Below are 19315 nucleotides of genomic sequence, written 5' to 3' on the forward strand. Positions count from 1 at the left end.
CCTGCGACTCCTTGCATTGTGAAGATCGGGAGGTTTCTTCAAGTTATCAAGCTGCTACCATTGTTTTCTGCAATCCAGTAAGTTTGAACCTGCTATTTGTTTTTAAACCTTCCTCTTCCCAGCCATTATCCTTCCATTAGACCTAATCCACATTCCCCTCCATCCATCAAACCCTAATCTCCATTAAACCTGCAACTCCTACCTCCACTAGGACTCCCTCATAACTATAGATCTGGCTATCAATTTCGAACCATACTTCCACCCTATATTCCCCACACCTCTCCCTACACTCGACCTTAAACCTAGTCCATAATCCCCACTATATCCCCTCCATTCCCCCACTCCATTAAACCTAAAACCTGCAACTCAATTCTGTCCAGAATTGCAGAATTTTAAAACCTTCCCAAATCCAATTATTTTTATCCCATAATAACCCCCTAGACCTGCATATTAAAGCCATATAAGACCCATTCCCAAATTCCCATCCTAAACCCTAGAATTAACCTAAATCCTAGTGCTGTCCATTCGAACCAGCAAGCCCTTTTGCGATTGATCCTGTTGTCTGGCTTAGTAGGTCTCCTACTTACCTAGGACTACATTAAAGTGTTATTGCAGGAAATTGTAAACAACTTCCTGGTTTGATCACCCTCCAATGGCAGTAGCTAGATAGCTGAGATAAGGTCCTCTCGATCTTCCCGATGCAAAGAGTCAGCTGGAATCCACCAACCCCTTCAACCTTGATAAACCCACAAGGCAAACTCACAGAGGAGCAAACAGAAGCAAGACCGCAAGTAGCAAAAGCTAAAGAGAATTTTTTTTTTAATTCAGAATAGTGGGGGGAGCCTGGCCTCGAATTGTATTATTTATGCAAAAAGACCAAAGCCAAAATCCTACTCAAATTAGGACTTATAATCCCAGATCTGATCCCTAATTACAAAACACTTCAGACCCTCTTATTAGAAATCGTGGAGGGAAGTAAAACTAACAAATTAAACATAGCTTAAAAGATTCCTAATGAACCAATCAGATTAAAACAAAATCCAGCCAATCAGAATTAGCCCTTAAAGGCTGTAAAAAAAAACTAAGTATGGGAAAAACTAAGCTCCAACAAATGCAGCCAATCAGGGCTGTTTCTTCTTCTTCCTTGTGCTTGGATCTGCATCAGATAGGAGACCCATTATTCCTTCAAGGGGCATACGGCAAGGGGAACCCCTCTCCGCATCCCTTTTCATTATATGCACTCAGTGCCTATGTTCGATCCTTGAGAAAGCTTCATCAGACCATTCCCTCCATGGTGTAAAAGTGTGAAGTAGAGCACTGGCAATCATACATCTCCTCTTTGCAAGGCAAGTGGCCAAGCCGTGAACCTACAAAAGTCTTCCCTCTTTTTTAGTCCTAAAACTACTCAAAGGGTGAAGCTGTGGTATTCCCGGATTTTGAAGATACCTTATGGAGATGGCCCATCTAGATACCTCGGTCTTCCAACTGAGATTGGAGTGCATAAAGTCCAGGTGTTCCAAGCGCTTACATCTAATGTATGTAATAAAATTAAAGGGTGGAAGCAGCAATTTTTGTCCTACGCCAGTAGGGAGGTGATGCTAAAATCCGTCGTGAGCTCAATGTCTAGTTTTGCCAGATCACATTTTAAATGCCTTTCTCTCATCATGTCAAGACGCGGCAGACTATGTCCAAGTCCTTTTGAGGGCAGAAAGAAGAGGAACAATGGATTCCCTGGATTTCTTGACCACGCTTCTTCCAATCAAAAGAGAGGCAGTTTAGGTCTACGCAATCCTCTCCTCCATAATAGAGCTTTGTTATCTAAGGCATAATTGTCATGGCGCTGCCATGGCGTCATATCGCTGGAATAATGGACATATCATTGGTCGATATGGTATATGTAAGAATATCGACCGATATGGCCTCCTTGGTGTCGCCATGGCACCGACATGGATGCCATACCACGATATATGGCCATCTCGGCCGATATTCTTGTTCAAGTGTAAAAACTTTAGTTTTTAATCATTTTAATTTTTTTTTAACCTTTTAAAAGATAATGCTTTTATCTTAATGTGTATTGGAGGTGTAAAGTTACACCTGCAATACACATTAACAAAAATAAATAAATAAAAAACAATTGACTAGTGCCTATACCCTAATAGAAATCGAAAAGACTCTCACTCAACAGAGAAGGAGAGAGTCATTAGAAGAAAGAGACGCGAGACTTCGAAACCCTCCAGCAGTCCAGCGACTATCGGCCTCCTTTGTCGGCTCCGGCAAGTTCTCCTAGCTCCCGCGAGTTCTCCCAGCAGGTAAGTAATTGTTTTTTTTTTTTTTTTAATTTGGTAGTTCTTCTTCTTTTTCTTCAGTTCCTCTTATTATTCTTCTCTTCTCAGTCCTCCAGCGAGAGAAAGAGAGAGAGAGTCGTCTTCTTCACTTCCGGCGACTCCTCTTCTCTTTTTTCTTTTTTTTGTCTTTTTAATATGTAACACAGGCCAAGACGGCAAGGGCCACTCTCAGTCTCTCACGGTCAACACACACATGCAAAGAGAGACAGAGACGGAGAGAGACGACACTCGACAGAGGGGGGGGTTTTTTGTCTTCTTTTTTCTTCTTCTTGCCTTGCAGAGTTGCAGGCTTCACTACAATTCCCTCTCTTCTTTCATTCTTTTTCTTCTTTTCTGGTTTCTCCTTTTACCCCTGTTCTGGTTCACAACAGTTCCCCACAGTTGTGACTTGTGAACTAAGCTAGCCCATTCCTTCTTAAGCCACATGCACTGGGCGACCTGAACCCCAGAATCTTAAGCCGTAATACCTCTCTTGCTGTGAGTTGGAGCTTTGCAAACAAAGCTGATTTCCTCTCTACCGCCACCTGCAATTTCTGGGACTTTTCTTTAAGTTGTTAGTTGCTATTTCTGGTGACTACCACTTGGAATCAACAGGACCTGGGGTTTAGAACCTGGTTCCAAAGTTGCAGAATCATCAGAGTTCTAACAAAGGAGAAAACTCCTTCAAATTGCCGTTGTTTTCCTCCTCTTGTAGCAGCTTGAGCCATTCAAGATTCTATTTGATTACAGCACTGCCACTCTGTAAACAGGTTAGCCTATCATTTGATTTTTCGACTTTATTATCAGCAAGACTATTGCTATCAATTATTTGATAGGCTAATCCATGGTTTCATAATTCATATACACTAATAGATATTACACTTTCATGAATTAAACCATAGTACACTAGTAGTACATTTCATGTTGATTTTTTATGTTATAGGGTATCTATTATAGCATACTAAATGACATTAAAAATAGAGAAAATAAAAAATAAAACATGTTCGACGTGATCGCCATGGCGGACGACATGTCGATATATCAATTAGACAGCCCTCCACCGACTTGGATCGCCGTGACGATGTGACAACTATGATCTAAGGTGGCGTAGCGATTGTGGTCAAACCTGGACTCCTTATTGACCCAATTTCTTAAAGCCAAGGTTCGAAAACTCAGGTCTCGGTGCCAACTTAGACCCTTGAAAAACCGAGTCGAGTCGAGATCTCGCCGAGTTGGTGCACCTTTTTTTTTCTCGACTCGAAGCCTCATCTCAGTGGGTTTTAGACCTAGTTTGGGTCTGAAACTTGGTATTCAACTTATTTTAGGCCATTTAAACACAATGGCACTATCAGATTTTGCAAAAACAAAGTCCAAATAGGAGTTTCAGTTAGTGGGAAAGCAGGACTGACACTTACTTATGCTAGAAACCAGGACAGACATAGGACAAACACACTTATTTATGCCTAATATCATTTGTATTTCATTTACTTAAGATATTATTCATAAATAAGCAAATACCCCCCCCCATTTGAATCCAATAAAAATAGTTAAAAAATAAAATTCCAAAAGGAAAAAAAGTCAACCCCCTAGTTCAAGAACAAAAACTGGATTTTCGGCGGTAGGTGCAATTTTCAACTTTCTAATGCTGAGGTTTTTCTCAAATCTAATAATTCCATAAATCTTAATATGGTAAAACATTGCTAAAAACCAAAAGTGCGGTAAAATATTCATTTGTTTTGATGTCCAAAAATATATTTTCATCCAGAGCGATTTTGACAGCATTCGCGCACACCGAATTAAGTTTACCGGTACATAACTCCTTCAATATAAATCAGATTTAAGCATCTTGGACTTGTTGGAAACATGGTTGTCATGGCGTCGCCATGGCATCCTGGCGCTGGAGAATGCATGGCGACCTACGCCATGGCGTCCCTCTTTGATTTCTTCTTCCTGTCCCTCTTTCCCTCTTCGATTTCTTCTTCCTGTCTCTCTTTCCCTCTTCAATTTCTTCTGCCTATGTCTCTGTCTCTGTCTTGCAACTAAGAAGTCGCCAGATCTGATTCCAAGAATTAAATACTCCTTGTTTAGTTGATTTCTGTGATGTGTTCTTGCTGGAATTGATAGAACATGATGTGGCGATGCTTTGCCTGAAGGTTTAGACTGGACCGAGAAGAGTTGAAGGAGTTATCTCCTTCGTACTACACTGTTTTCCGTCCCAGGCTGAAGTCGTAAGGTTGAAGAAAACCATAAATCCATAATCCGATCGTGGGTTATTACAAACCCTTATTTTTGCCTTTTTCCTAAAGTACCCTTCTCTTCTTTTATTCCCCTTTGTCCATACTTTACCATCCCTCCAAGTTTACCCTTAGTCATTAAATCAAAACCCTTCTATGCCCTTTCTTAGATTCTGCTTAATTACAAGATTGCCATCCTTAAAACTTGAGAAACAATAGAGAAAAAATAAAACATGGCTTGAGTATACATCTATTAAAACATTAAAAATAGAGAAAATAAAAAATAAAACATGGTCGACATGCTCGCCATGGCGGGCAACATGTCGATATATCGACGTGACACCCCTCTACCGACTTGGATCGCAATGACGCCGTGACAACTATGGTTGGAAAGCTTTCAAAACAAAGCTTTCCAACAAGTCCAAGATTGCTAAAATCTGATTTATATTGAAAGAGTTATGTACCGGTCAAACTTAATTCGATGTGCGCAAATGCTGTCAAAATCACTCTGAATGAAAATAGTTTTTTGGACAGCAAAACAAATGAATATTTTACCGCACGTTTGGTTTTTAACTATTTTTATTGGATTCAAATAGGGGGTATTTGCTTATTTATGAATAATATCTTAAGTAAATGAAATACAAATGATATTAGGCATAAATAAGTGTTTGTCTTGTCTGTCTTGGTTCCTGGCATAGATAGGTGTCTATATACCAAGAATTTCCAACAAGATCTCGAGATCTGGCATTCATATAAAGGACCTACATGGGCATTTTCCTATGTCAAACCGAGACCTCGGCGAAATATTGACATTTTGAGACTCGTAGGCAGTCTTATCTCTGGATTTCGAAAAATCGAGAAACTCGGCGAGATCTCGCGAGTTCTCGAACTATGCTTAAAGCAATATATTTCCCCAAGAAGGATTTTTCGCAAGCGGGTGTCAGTAACCAGCCTTCATGGGCATGGCAGAGTATTCTGGAAGGCAGAAAGGTTCTCCAACAAGGCCCCTCTACGGCAAATTGGCAATAGAGAAAAATTCTCATTTGGGAAGACAATTGGATCCCGACTCACTTTGACTTTTGAGTCCATTATCCGAGACAACCAAGCTGTACATTCTTCAAGGTGTCTGATCTTATTAACCAGGAAAATCGGGTTTCGAAACTGCACCTTCTTGAGCAACTATTTCATCCCTCTGATAGAAAGGAATCCTCAAGATAAATATGAGTCTTTCCCCCGATCAAGATAGGCAGATTTGGGGAGGCGCTAAAAGTGGGATCTTCTCGGTAAAGTCGGCATACCACACTCAATTCAATCATAAAAATGCACATCATGCTCAACAATGCTTCAAATTCCCATATCAAGGAGTGGGCGCTCATTCCCTTGGTAGTATGGAAGAGAATCTGACAGTGTAAGAAAGGGCAAAAGATTATATCTATGTTGTGGAGGGCTTGTGCCCAAGGACTTGCTTCGGGTCAAGGTCTGTCTTCCCGCCAAGTGTCGATCGATTCCGTATGTCTTTGGTGCAGCAACCCTATGGAAACAAACGATCACATCTTCTTAGAGTGCCCAGATTTGAAGACATACTCTCGAAGGAAGAGGTCCAAAGGGTTAGGCCAATCCATGGCCTAACAGTGGTTGTTTTGTTTTGTTTTGTTTATTTGCTTTCACATAATTAGCTTATTTTAAGTCTTTGTTTGTTAATTGAACTGTGGTCCAAGTGGTGGTTCAATTTAAGTGACTTCACTCTTGCCTTTTAAATTAGAGTGCATCTAATAAGTGAACCCAACACTTAAGTCGATATTGACTATGTGAATAAACCTTTTAATAGAGTCGGCTATATGACTATGTGGCCAGACATTTTAATAGAGTATGCTATATTGACTAAGTGGCTAACCTTTTCATAGAGTTAACTATATTGACTAAAGTGGCTAGGCCTTTTCATAAAGTTGGCTAGGGACTTGTCCTAGTCCAACTCTACTTCCATTTGAATTTATTATATACAGGTACTTGCATGAGAGGGGTTGATTACTCATGATTTTGAAATTGAACATTGATACTGCAACTTATTTTCTCCATAGAGAAGCCTTGTGTGTGATCAAGGAAGTAGGGACTGGTGTTTGATCCAGTTGACACCATGCGATGAGAAGCCCGGGTGGATAATCATCTCGCTTTGTTCTCTTGCTGCTACTGTGTTACTGGGTTATTGATCTCGTTCTCATCCACTACCATTATCAAGTCTTAAACTGAGTTTTTTTTGCAATTAGAACAGCTTTTTTCTAGAAGATCACATATAACATATTTGGGAGAGAAATCTGCCTACATCAATACAACCATCAGAACTCCTTACTCTGTTGATCAAATTCTCTATTCTCCAAAAAAGGAACTCGATCCAAGATTCAGGTCAATCATACCTATGGATTCTGAAATATTTGCAATCTCCCTATAATACCCTTTTCTCTTTTTATTCACTGTTTTCTCTCTGGAATCAATTCTAGTTTGCTGTTTTCTGCTTTACTCTTTAATATCTGAGATCATTACAGATTACTGTGTTTACTGTTAACCTAATTTCTTATACTACTTTGACCTTAAAAAATTACCATTATACCCCTTTCGGCTACTATAGGTTTTCCAATCTGAAAACTAATTTTCTGAGTCAAATTTATACATTGTTCGACTTCTGATTTCAGTAGCTATTGTGTCATCTAAGTTCTGTCCTATTTGTTGTGTAATTACCAATTTACCCTTCTCCTAGACCTGCAAGGATTACTCCTTTATTCTGAACTACCTTTGGTTGAAAGGTCATGTTTGGTTACTTGTTTGAGTCCTCAAACCTATACTACATTAAGTGGTATCAAAGCATGGCATAGGATGGTTCACCAAGGCTACCGGCTCCTCCAGATCTGATGGCAAAGGTTATTGAGATGTTTCAACAGCTCTCTGCTGAACAGAAGAACATGTCAGCCGAACTTAAGGCGGAACAGAGGGCTATCAGTGATAGGTTACTGCAACTTGACGGTCATAGACTCATAGATTTACTCCTGCTCATGATAGTAACCTACCATCTGAGGATGAAACAGGTATTAGTTACAGTCTACAGTGCATTGCCACAACAGAAGAAGTATAGGAAGGGAACAACCAAGGGTTCCTACAATCCAACCTACTTTTGAGGATCACGTAAGGTCTTATTCCACAATCCCCACTGATACTGATGTACCCTGTCGAAACTCTAACAAAACACAGAAGGCCAAGCTCGAACTGAAGGATTACAGTGGCAAGCATGATCCACAAGTATTCTATGATCGGTCAGCAACATTAGACGACTATTATGATTGGTTCGAGCTATCTGAGTAAGGAAGACGAAATTAGCTCAAACTAAGCTAGTTGGTTAAGCTCGTGAGTGGTGAAGAACTACTGAGAGGGATCTTGAAGACAAAGGTAAAGCTCCTATTACTTGGGTAGAGAAGAAAGAAGAACTGAGTGACAAGTACCTACAATGTCACTGGACTCGGTTACAGGACAAGTTAAATTATCTTCGTCAAGGGAATTTATCTGTGGCAGACTATATGGAGCAATTTGACTCTCTCTTCTCGTACTGGCATTGGAGAGAATGATATGAAAGTACTATCTCGATTCATATTGGGATTGAGGACTGACATCAACCGAGCGATTGGTGTTACAAATGTGTCCAACATTCAAGACTATTTTGAGAAAGCACTTGGTGCAGAGGAGTACTTGCACCTACAGGTAGAAGATTTGGTTATCAAGCTGGGGAACAAAAAGAATTTTCTAGCACCAAAATCTACTACCGTCGGTCCTTCATATGCTACAATTCCTTCACAGTTTGACAGTAAAGGGAAAGCACATATGACTAGCAACAACAAGGTGCAATGCTATCATTGTCAAGAAATGGAACACTATGACAAAACTTGTTCAAATCGTCAAAAGATCAACATAGTTGCTGACAAGGAGGATGCTCCACACAATGATGATCCTAACTTATACCCATACCCTATGCCCCTATGGAAGGTAGGGATTTGATGATCCTGACTTATACCCATACACTATGGAAGGTAGGGATTGATGTGGATGACTATGATGAGGCTGATATGAAAGAAGATAGCACTTATGGTATTCATGTGGTTACTCGTATCTTGATGGCTGAAACCAAAGGGGAGGATTGGAGACGTAACTGCATCTTGTACAGCCGTATGCATTCAGGTGATCACACTACATAGGTGATAGTTGACAGCGACAGCTATGTCAATGTTACCTCAGAGGCTTTTATGAAGAAGGCAGGTTTGAAGACTGAGAATATCCACAACCATATAAGGTGTCACTACTGAATGGTAACACTTCAGAGGTTAATCAACGTTGTTTTGTGCCTTTAGAGCTTCATCGTTATTCAGAGGATGTGTGGTGTGATGTCATCCCAATGAAGCTTATAGAGTCTTACCCGGGAGACCCTGGATGTATGGCAGTGATGTTACGGTTGGCGGTAAGAAAAATCAGTTTGTGTTTCAGTATAGGCAGCATATAGTCTTTCATCCTGTAAACATACCAGCTAAAATGCGCAAGCGATGGTCCTTGAGGACTAATCAAAAGAACAAAGACTCTGAGCATAAGCTATTAGCCATTTCATAGGAAGAGTGATGCGGATTTGAGGTTCCAATAACCCGATTCGGATAGCTTATGGGCCCACCCGATTAACAAATAACTCAAATCTAATAACTAGTCGCAATCCGATAACATACCAAAAATTTCAAGGGGCAATTAGGCACGTAAAGAAGAAGGGATACAAAGGGTATTACTGTATATTGTTTTGGACAAACTAGGAAGCAAAGTTGAGGTATGGAACTAAACAGAAATATTGGAGAAGGGCGGGGAACTTTAAGGAAAACAAGAAGTAAGGTGTTTTTGAAAACCCACGATAAAGGTTGTCTTCAACCTTGCGCATAAAACAGAGTTGGAGACCAGACTTCTTCAAATTGAGAGAACTTTCTCAATACAACTCCAATCCAAGCGAGATGTCAGGCGAATGTTTCTAACCTCTGACCCTATTGAATCCAACAGGTATCACTCCTACTCACGTGCAACACCAACTAGCTTAGTGCGTGCTAGTTTCATTTTTTGTGCCTTAGATATTTCATACCAATCAAATAATCATCTAAAACTACTAACCAATCATAAAACACTTGGGGATCATGCTTACCAGAATACTCCTTGAGTTTAAGCTTGACCTTCTGAGAATCACCCGTGTGTCGATTGAGTGTAGGCTGATCACCAGAAAAATAACTTCTCAAATGTTCTTCAAAGGTTGGTTGCACTGCTGGAACCCCACTGTGGACCCCTTCCTATACCCCTCTATTTAGGAATATTGGCTGCAGAGTGAGTCGGATGGGTCTCTTCATCAGGTGGAATATAAGAGTCATGAGTAGGACTAGCAACTCGAGTCTCCATTGCTAACAGCCTATCTTTGAAGTTCATCTGATTTTCAGTAAGCTTTTCACTCAGTTGTTTGAACATCTCCATTATAGTAACCATCAGATCGAGTGGGATCTAGAAGCCTAAAAGATGTTTCCCTACCATGCTTTGATACCACTTAATGTAGGACAGACTTGAAAGCTTCAAACAATCCCAGAACAGGATCTTAAACCGCGGAATGAATCACACTTAGGAGATACTCAGGTTGTAGTAAGGCTGATGGATAAAGGTATCAAACAGAATAGAAGAAAGTCGGGCTGTTAGGTAATAGTTTAGGGACCTAGAACAGAACAAGGGTATATGGGTTAGGTCTAAAACAAGGTAGAAGTTAATCCCAAAGGTCTCTATGCAGTCAGCTAGTTAAACACCTCCAACTGATTTCACAAGCAAGGCTGAAACTGCAGAGATCAATCTCAAGGACAGGCTGAAAGAGACAAGGTGATATCAGCGGGTCCACTGGTCCAAAGGGCCTGAAAATTGGATCAAGTGATCCTCTCACGGGGGGTGAAATTAGATCAGATGATGGGAGGAAGTTAATGGTGGGATTGGGCTGGGGGTTAAGGTAATGGAATTAGAAGGTAAGGGACAAAATTAGAAACTAACCTAAGTTTGAGGTCTGACCTTGCAACAATGGAGATCGAATATTGAGGACTACCTTCTAACAACTTCAGAGTGATGTAGGGATGAAGAACACAATAGGTATCAGCCTCCCAGGCTTCCCACAGCAAGGAGTCGACTGGATCAAACACCAGCCCCTTCCTCCTTAGATCACACACTAAGGAATCTCCATGGGAAAGCAAGCAAGCATGCAAACAGTAGCAATGAGTTGAAGTAAAATCTTGGGCTCTATTGTGCTGATACAGATCAAAGCATGAAGAACAGGACAAAAACAGATTTCAAAAACAATGTTACTGTTCACAGGAACAGTATGTGAACAATGTTGTGGGTCCCAACTTGGATCATGTGTGCCTCTATTCTAGAAGCCTTGGACAGCAAGATACTCTAGGATCGATGGGACAGCTTCTAGAAGATTGAAGACCAAGTTAGCTTCCTTTTTTTGACAAGGATATAATTTCTATTTTTGAAACCTTGTCAAAGTTAGAGTTTCTATTTTAGTTGTTTAGCTTTTATTTAGAAGTCTCTATTTTATTAAGTTTCTATTTCAGTCCTTTGTTTCCTTTCAGTTAGATTTAGTTTATATTTTCGTTTGATATCTATTTTTGAGACTTTCTATTTTTGTGAAGCATAAGCCAAGCTATAAATAGGACCCATCAGTTGCACTTGCATTAAGACTTTATTAATGGAATTTCTATTGCTTGCTTGCAAGTGTTTGGTCTAAGAAGACTTGTGCTCAACAGCTAAGATAGCTGTGGGTGAGAGGCCCAAGGCTGAGATAGACTACTATACCTATCCCCTTTTCTTCTCTATATCCTCTTCTTATTCTTCTTATCCTTTTCTTTGTTATTCTTTCATATGTAAACCAGGGGGGGGGAAAGTAATAAAAGTTTCAGTTATTCAATTTGTTCATCCTTATTATGTTGATCCTGGCTGCAATCGATCTCCCGTTGGTTTCCCTGGTTCGAAGTCAACTTTTGCATTATGTGCCCTCCTGGGTTGCTTTATAGAATAATAGAAAGGAGCAGCAGGAGTCCAAAAATCTGACGGTTCCCAAAATAGGAAGTTTCCAATTGATCCCCCTTCGCTTGGAGTACAAGGCACAATCAATTTCTAAACTGATGTGAACTAATTGTTGACAATTGCTAATAAATAAATAGAAAGTAAAGTACTAAAATCAACTAGACCAACTGGACTAAACTACTACTAAAATTGAAACAACCGGTTCGTACAAAGACATAAGGAATTAAAATAAAACAACCCAAGCTAAATCATGACTGCTCCTAACAGCCTTCTTGGCAAAATCGTGGATACTAGGCAGCAGCCTTCTTCTTCTTCTTTCTTGAATACACCAGAAGATCTGCATCAATAGTGGCTGATGCATTGAGCCAGAAAGTGCTTACTCTTAAAACATTTTCAGCACATGCAGTTAGCATTGATCAGATACGTGATGAGTACGCATCTGGCAAAGATTTCAGCGTACTATATGAGGAGTTACAGCAGGGCGGACAGCACCATAAATACTCGCTTCACGATGGGTATTTATTCTTGGAAATGCGGTTATGCATTCAAAACTCTTCCCTACGGCATCACATCATACGGGAGATACATGGAGGAGGTTTGGGAGGTCATTTTGGCAAGGATAAGACCATCATACAGGTTACTGATTGATATTATTGGCCTCATATTGCAAAAGATGTTGATCATATAATCAAGAGGTGTCGAGTTTGTCAGCTAGCCAAGGGAGCCAAGCAGAACACAAATCTATACTCACCACTACCAGGTCCGCATACACCATGGGTCGACATTAGTATGGATTTTGTACATGGGTTGCCTCCTACAAGAGAACGATACAATTCCATCATGGTTAAAGTTGATCGTCTCAAAGATGGCTCACTTACTACCATGTCGTAAAACCTTGGATGCATCTCACATTGCAAAGTTATTCTTCTAGGAGGTTGTACGATTACATGGGCTGCCGAGTAGCATTGTCTCTGATTGTAACGTCAAGTTCATGAGCTATTTTTAGAAGACATTGTGGCTGAAAACTAACACAAAGCTACAATTTTCAACCACATTCCATCCACAGACTGACAGACAAACGGAGGTAGTGAGCAGAAGTTTGGAGAATCTATTGAGGTGCTTTGTCAGAGCTTATGAGAAGACATGGCCAGCCATTCTTGATATTGCTGAGTTTGCATACAACATTTCAGTGACCAAGACAACGGGGCTACTTCTTTCAACATATTACTTGGAGTTCAGCCAAGACATCTTATTGATCTTGTTTCTCTACCGCCCCAAGCTCGAATCAACCTTGAAGCTGATGAATTCTTGCGCCACAACACAGAGGTGCATGCAGATGTTCGACGACGTACCACCGTAAGTAATGATGTCTACAAGGCTACAGCAGATCGTCATTGACATTATGAGGAGTTTAAGCCAAGAGACATGGTGATAGTTCGTGTCAACCCTGAGAGATAACAATAGTGTGTCAATACCAAGCTCTATCCAAAGAAGATGGGTCCGTATAAGGCGCTGAAACGTATTGGACCTAACGCTTATGTGCTTGAGTTACCTGCTGAAATGAGCATAAGCAACATCTCCAACATGGCTGACCTACATTTTTATGTGGGACATCGCTCAGATGATGGCGACATTGAATGGATGATGCGGCTGCCCCCAACTCAAGCCACCATTGATGACATTATTGAGGAGGTTTTGGATGACAACTACAAAATCAATCGTCGTGGCATCGAATACCACGCTTTCATTGTCAAATGGAAAGATCGTCCACAACATGACAGTACTTGGATTCATGTAGATGACTTCAAGAAGCTCGATCCCGACTTATATGAGTGTTACATGTCTTTCACCCATTCGTCAGAGACAAATGATTGCTAGCCGGGGAGAGCTGATGCAGATCTGAAGACAAAGTCTCGAAAGGAAGAGGTCCAAAGGGTTAGGCCAATCCATCGTCTAACAGTTACTGTGTTGTTTTGTTTATTTGCTTTCATATAATTAGGTTAATTTAAGTCTTTGTTTGTTAATTGAACCATTGTCCAATTCTGGTCCAAGTTGTGGTCCAATTTAAGTGATTTCATTATAGTCTTTTAAATTAGAGTGCACCTAATAAGTGGACCCAGCACTTATGTTGATATTAATTATACGGGCAGACCTTTTAATAGAATCGGCTATATTGACCATGTCGTCAGACCTTTTAATAGAATTGACTATCTTGACTAAGTTTAGACCTTTTAATAGAATCGGCTTAATTGACTAAAGTGGCTAGGCCTTTTAATAGAGTCAGCTAGGGACTTATCCTAGTCCAACTCCACTTGTATTTGGATTTATTATATAAAGATACTTGCATGAGAGGATTGATAACCTTACTCATGATTCTGAAATTGAAGATTGTTGTTACAACTCATCTTCTCCATAAAGAAGCCTTGTGTTTGATCGAGGAAGAAGGGACCGGTGTTTGATGACACCCTGCAGTGAGAAGCTCGAGTAGATTGTCATCTCGCTTTGTTCTCTTGTTATTACTGTGTTACTAGGTTATTGATCTCGTTCTCATCCTGATGCAGATTCATCACCAAATAGGGCTTGTTTCATTAGAAATAAGTCTAGCGTTGGGTTACATACATGTTGGGCCTTTGATCCCATGGGTTTCTAATGTAATAGACCACTTTTCTGGGCCTAAAATAGGGGTACATAGGTTGCATACGGGATTAGCCCAATACTTAGTTTTTATTGTGTGTTTTTAATTGAGCCGGTTTAAATTGGTTGCATCTAATTGGTTCAATTGGTCTAATTTAAGTGAAGTGATCCTATTGGCTAAGAGGTTCTTATATCCTATTGGCTACTAGGGAATCTTCTTTATTTTAAGTAGTTTAAGTTGTTTTAAGTCATTAGGACTCTATTTTGAGTCTATTTGAGTTTCCTAGTCAGTTTAAGTTGCCTAATAGATTAGGGATAAGGTTAGGCCATTCCTTTTTAGTGTCTAAGTCTATTTTTGAGTCTTCTATATAAGTTTGTAAGGGAGGCCAGCATTGTATACGAATTTGATTAATAAAAATTAGCTTTATGCTTGCTGCCTTTGTTGCTGCCTTTGCTCCATCGTGAGTGTGCCTTGTGAGTAATATCAAGGTTGCCTTGTGAGTAATATCAAGGTTGAAGGGATTGGTGGATCTCCAATCGACTCCTTGCATTGTGAAGATCGGGAGGGCTGTTACTTATCTCCTTGCATTGTGAAGATCGGGAGACCCCATTGTTCATCTTCAAAGTTGTTGCCATTGAAGACCTGTAACAAGTAAGAAATTCTGCAACTATTCTTCTTCCTTCTAGAAGGTCACATACAAGGTGATTTTCGTGAGAATTCTGCCCAGCCAAATCTAACCATTGGAATCTGCTAAAAATTTGATCAAGTCTTTCTCAAACCCTAAGAGAGACTCGATTCAAATTTCAGCACCATCCACCCAGCCGATTGTCTGAAATTACAGTTTTACCCCTCTCTCCTACTTCTACTAGGAAACCTCCATAACTCCAAATCTGTCCATCAGTTTCAAACCAAACTTTCAGCATACATCCCTTACATCATTGTTGACACTCGATCCAAGTTTCAGCCCCAAACTCCCACTTTATCCCCTCCATTCCTTCACTCCATTAAAACCCAAAACCTGCAACACAATTCTGTCCAGAACTGCAGAATTTTAAAACCTTCCCAAATCCTATTATTTTTATACCATATTGACCCCTAGACCTGCCCTTTAATACCCTATAAACCCCTTTTCCAATATCCAACCCTAACCCTAGGAATTGACCTAAATCCTAGTGCTGTCCATTCGAACCAGCAACCCCTTTTGTTATTTGATCCTGTTGTTTGGCTCCTAGTAGGCTTCCTACCTATCTAGGACTATTACATCCACTACCATTATCAAGTAAGTCTTAAACTGAGTCTTTTCTGCAATTAGAACACCTTGTTTTAGAAGATCACACATAACATATTTTGGAGAGAAATCTGTCCTATGGATTCTGAGATATTTTTAATCTCCCTATATTACCCTTTACTCCTTTTATTCATTGTTTTCTCTCTGATATCAATTCTAGTTTACTGTTTTCTGCTTTACTCTTAATATTTGAGATCATTACAGATTACTGTGTTTACTGTTAACCTAATTTCTAATTCTATTTCAACCTAAGAAAATTACCATTATACCCCTGCCAGCTACTATGGGCTTTCCGATCTGAATACTAATTATCTGAGTGAAATTTATACACTGTTTGACTTCTGATTCACTAGCTATTTGATCTAAGTTCTGTCCTATTTATTGACTAATTACCTATTTACCCTTCTCCTAGACCTGCTAGGATTACCCCTTTATTCTGAACTAGCCATTGGTTGAAAGGTCCTGTTTGGTTACTGGTTTGAGCCCTCAAACCTGTTCTACCTTAGGTGGCTAACTGTGTAGCTCCATACCCTAGCTAGGGAGCTAGGGAGGCTCTCTGTCTTTGAGTGAATTGAGAGTTTGGCCTAATTCCAGTCCTTGGCTTCACAATCTTTGTGTACGTGAAGCCTTGTCTCTCACACCTCAATAAAATTCTATTTACCAAAAAAAGAAAGAAAAAAAAAACTACTACAGGGCCTTTGGCCCCTACTTCAATATCCTAATAACTAAATATAATACAAGGGAAATCCCCATTATAACAAGCCTTAAATTGAAGAAAACAAGAAAGAGGATGGCGGCCTGTAAATTAGCCTTTACTTAAGAACCCTAGGGGTGGTGGACATGTCAAATGTCATCAATGTCCTTTAGCGTTTGAGATACTAGTAACAAATCTTGAAGAGAGAAGATGAAATAAATCAAGCATATACTTCAACCGAAGCTTTTGAGATGTAGAAAGTAATCAATTTGGTTATTTTAATGAAAGCAAACTATCCCAACAAAATCACAAGCCCGAAACTTTGCTTTAAAGAAGCCTGGGTGGAGTAAAAACCTCAAAGGATGGATTTGTAAGTTCCTCCCGACCTGCTTCCGTGGATGTGTTCAACGGGGATTGAGAAAGCTTTTTTTTGTTTTTTCCTCCGACCTTCTTCTTCTTTCCTCCGACCTTCTTATCAGACTCACTCGCCTTCCTCTTCTTTCTAAACGCAGTCCAGTTCCCAGACATCAACCTCTTGTCACGGACCTTCCAAACATTCCCCTTCCTGAAAATCAGTTTCCCAGATTTCCAAATTGAAGAACTCGTGTCTATGATGGTTACTTCGACACAAGAGTAGGACGAAGGATCTGTCTGCGACTTCTCCTCTACGAAAGTAAGAGAAGCGCTCTTTCCTCTCTTCTTCGGCACGAGGCGATACCCGTTTTGCTTAACTTCTATTACACTATTATCGGCGATTGAAGGTGACATTGCTGGTACACCGTCATCCTTCCGTAGACTAGCCAAGCGACCATCGTCTACGTTGGCAGATGCAGTAAACAAACAAATCCTAGGGTTAGGTTGTTTCCGAGAGCTCTTTTTCTCCACAGATCCTCTAATCCTCTCAAGGCTGCCCTGGTCTCCCATGTAAAAGAGCTCTGCAAGAACATTGCTCATTACGTTAAACAAGCTTTCCTTCTTCCTATGCTTCCTGAAACCAGAATTCACGGCGTTGTTCCTCCGCTCAACGACTGATTTCATGTCCAACGGTGCAGAATCGGAGATTAGTTTAGGAGAGTTCTTCCCCTGAACTACATCAGAAACACTGCCGTCGGAAGTAAGAGTCTGATCGGAGTTAGGGTTTAGGAATTCTTCAAGATCGAGATCATTGCCAACGGGAAAACCTTTAGAAGATCGAAGACGGTCCAACCAACTCGAATCCGATTTACCTGACGGAACGGAACAGATCATCTTGATATGGAAAGGGAGATCATCCAAAGATGAAAGTACCACTTAATGGAGGAGAGAACTGCAGAATGAGCAAAGAGACGAAAAGAAATTGTTCTTTACCGAAAAATAAAAAGAAAACAAATTGTTCAGCCAAGGAAGATCAGGAGATCAGAGAGTCTGGATCGTTATAAGTTCAGTTGGTTACACTGGACCCTTTCCAAATTGAAAATAGGGCAGTCTTTCGTTGTTGGTAAAAATGGTAGCATATGTTACCCCCAAAAAAATGGTAGCACCAAAATACGTGCATCGTGCATTGGTGTCATCGCATTTGTCTTTTTACCGTATGGGCTTACCCAGTAGTACCAGTACACAAGGCTCCCGCACAAGGCTCCCGCCATTGGATAAGGATCATCTCCAAGGATCCTTAGGGTGCGTCCAGGGGCATCCAACGGTTGAGCTGTATCGCACACTTCTCGATATACACCTAGGGATGTGTGCGACATAGCCCAACGACTGGCAGCATCCTAGCTGTGCTGGGCTCATGGAAGATGAGCTAAATTCCCCGCCATTGCGGGCCTAGGAAGAGTTATAATGTACAAAGACTTACCCCTGTTTTCGTAGAAAAAATTTTTACCAAAAGGGTGGTGTATGAAAAATTATCTGCTCTATTTCCTACCCGGTCCCTCTAATAGGGGGTAGACCCCACCCGGATAGTATGTTTGGGCAAGCGGTAGGGTGGTCATTTCTGTCCCCCTATTAGAGGAACTTGGGGAAAGGACCGGGCAGGGAGATGAAGCAGATAATGATCCGGTGGCGTACCCAATGCATTTGTCATTTTACCACAACTGTCTTACACTGCCTACGTCACCGGTCCTACAACAAAAGCAATCTACTGAGTTGGTGAAAATAATAGTATGAACTATGGAAGCATGTGTATCAAGTAGGTGTGCTTTTATGGAAAGTTGTCTCCTCATTTATCCTACCCAGCAACCAAACAAACGTGAGTTTTGGTGTTTTATAGAAAACTTACATTTTTCCCAACCCACTTGTTTCCATCAAACAAACGGGCCCTTATGGAACCATTCATTAAACGATTTTGGTTTAAATAGTTCTATACGGTTTTAAAATTGTTTTATTTATATCACTGTTCACTCTCTTGACAGGTTGTGTTTGTATATTATAAATTATGTATTTTGTACACTCCCTCACGTACATATTTATTTGTATATTATAAACTATGTAATTTATATTATATACAATCTCTCTCACTAACAAATTTACTGCATATTATATGAGAGAAGGTTCTCGGAATGGTAGTGTGACTCATGCGTCAACGTAAGAGCCAATGGGAGCATGTGCATGGAAGCATCAACAATGGTGAGGTTTTCATTTTTCATAGGGGTGGGGTGGTCATTTTGCGCTCCTCTGTATTTTGGCGTAGGGGCCACCCAGACTTTCAAGGTTCTTTTTTCCATATTATATAGGACCGAGTTTCCCTATACCCATGGTGTGGGATCCCATTCACCAAGGGACAGGAGAGGACGATAATGGGTATCGAAAGGGTATTTTGGAACATACTGAAATCCTATGAAAGATTTGTGAACCCTAGAATGCTGGGTGAATAGTCCTCTATGGATGGAGGAAAACTTTGTCCTATTATATATATACTCTCTCACCAACATGCTTTTACATAATATATATGTTATATTATTATACATCTTTTATTTATTATATTATTATATACATTCATTTATATAATTGGTTTAAATGGTTTACCGTTGATTTTAAATGGTT

General features: G+C 40.2%; 1 protein-coding gene across 4 annotated transcripts in view; it reads right to left on the reverse strand.

The window, feature by feature from the left end:
• Positions 1-17630, reverse strand: part of LOC122648848 — a 44184-nt gene extending 26554 nt beyond the window's left edge. For all 4 annotated transcript variants that reach the window (XM_043842118.1, XM_043842115.1, XM_043842117.1 and 1 more), the window contains exon 1: positions 16649-17630. In XM_043842118.1, coding sequence (XP_043698053.1) covers positions 16649-17542 — 894 coding nt within the window. In that variant the 5' untranslated portion in view covers positions 17543-17630. The remainder of the gene's footprint in view (positions 1-16648) is intronic.
• Positions 17631-19315: the final 1685 nt, after the last annotated feature.

Source organism: Telopea speciosissima, chromosome 1 (assembly GCF_018873765.1).
Source record: "Telopea speciosissima isolate NSW1024214 ecotype Mountain lineage chromosome 1, Tspe_v1, whole genome shotgun sequence".
In the NCBI taxonomy this organism is placed as follows: domain Eukaryota; kingdom Viridiplantae; phylum Streptophyta; class Magnoliopsida; order Proteales; family Proteaceae; genus Telopea; species Telopea speciosissima.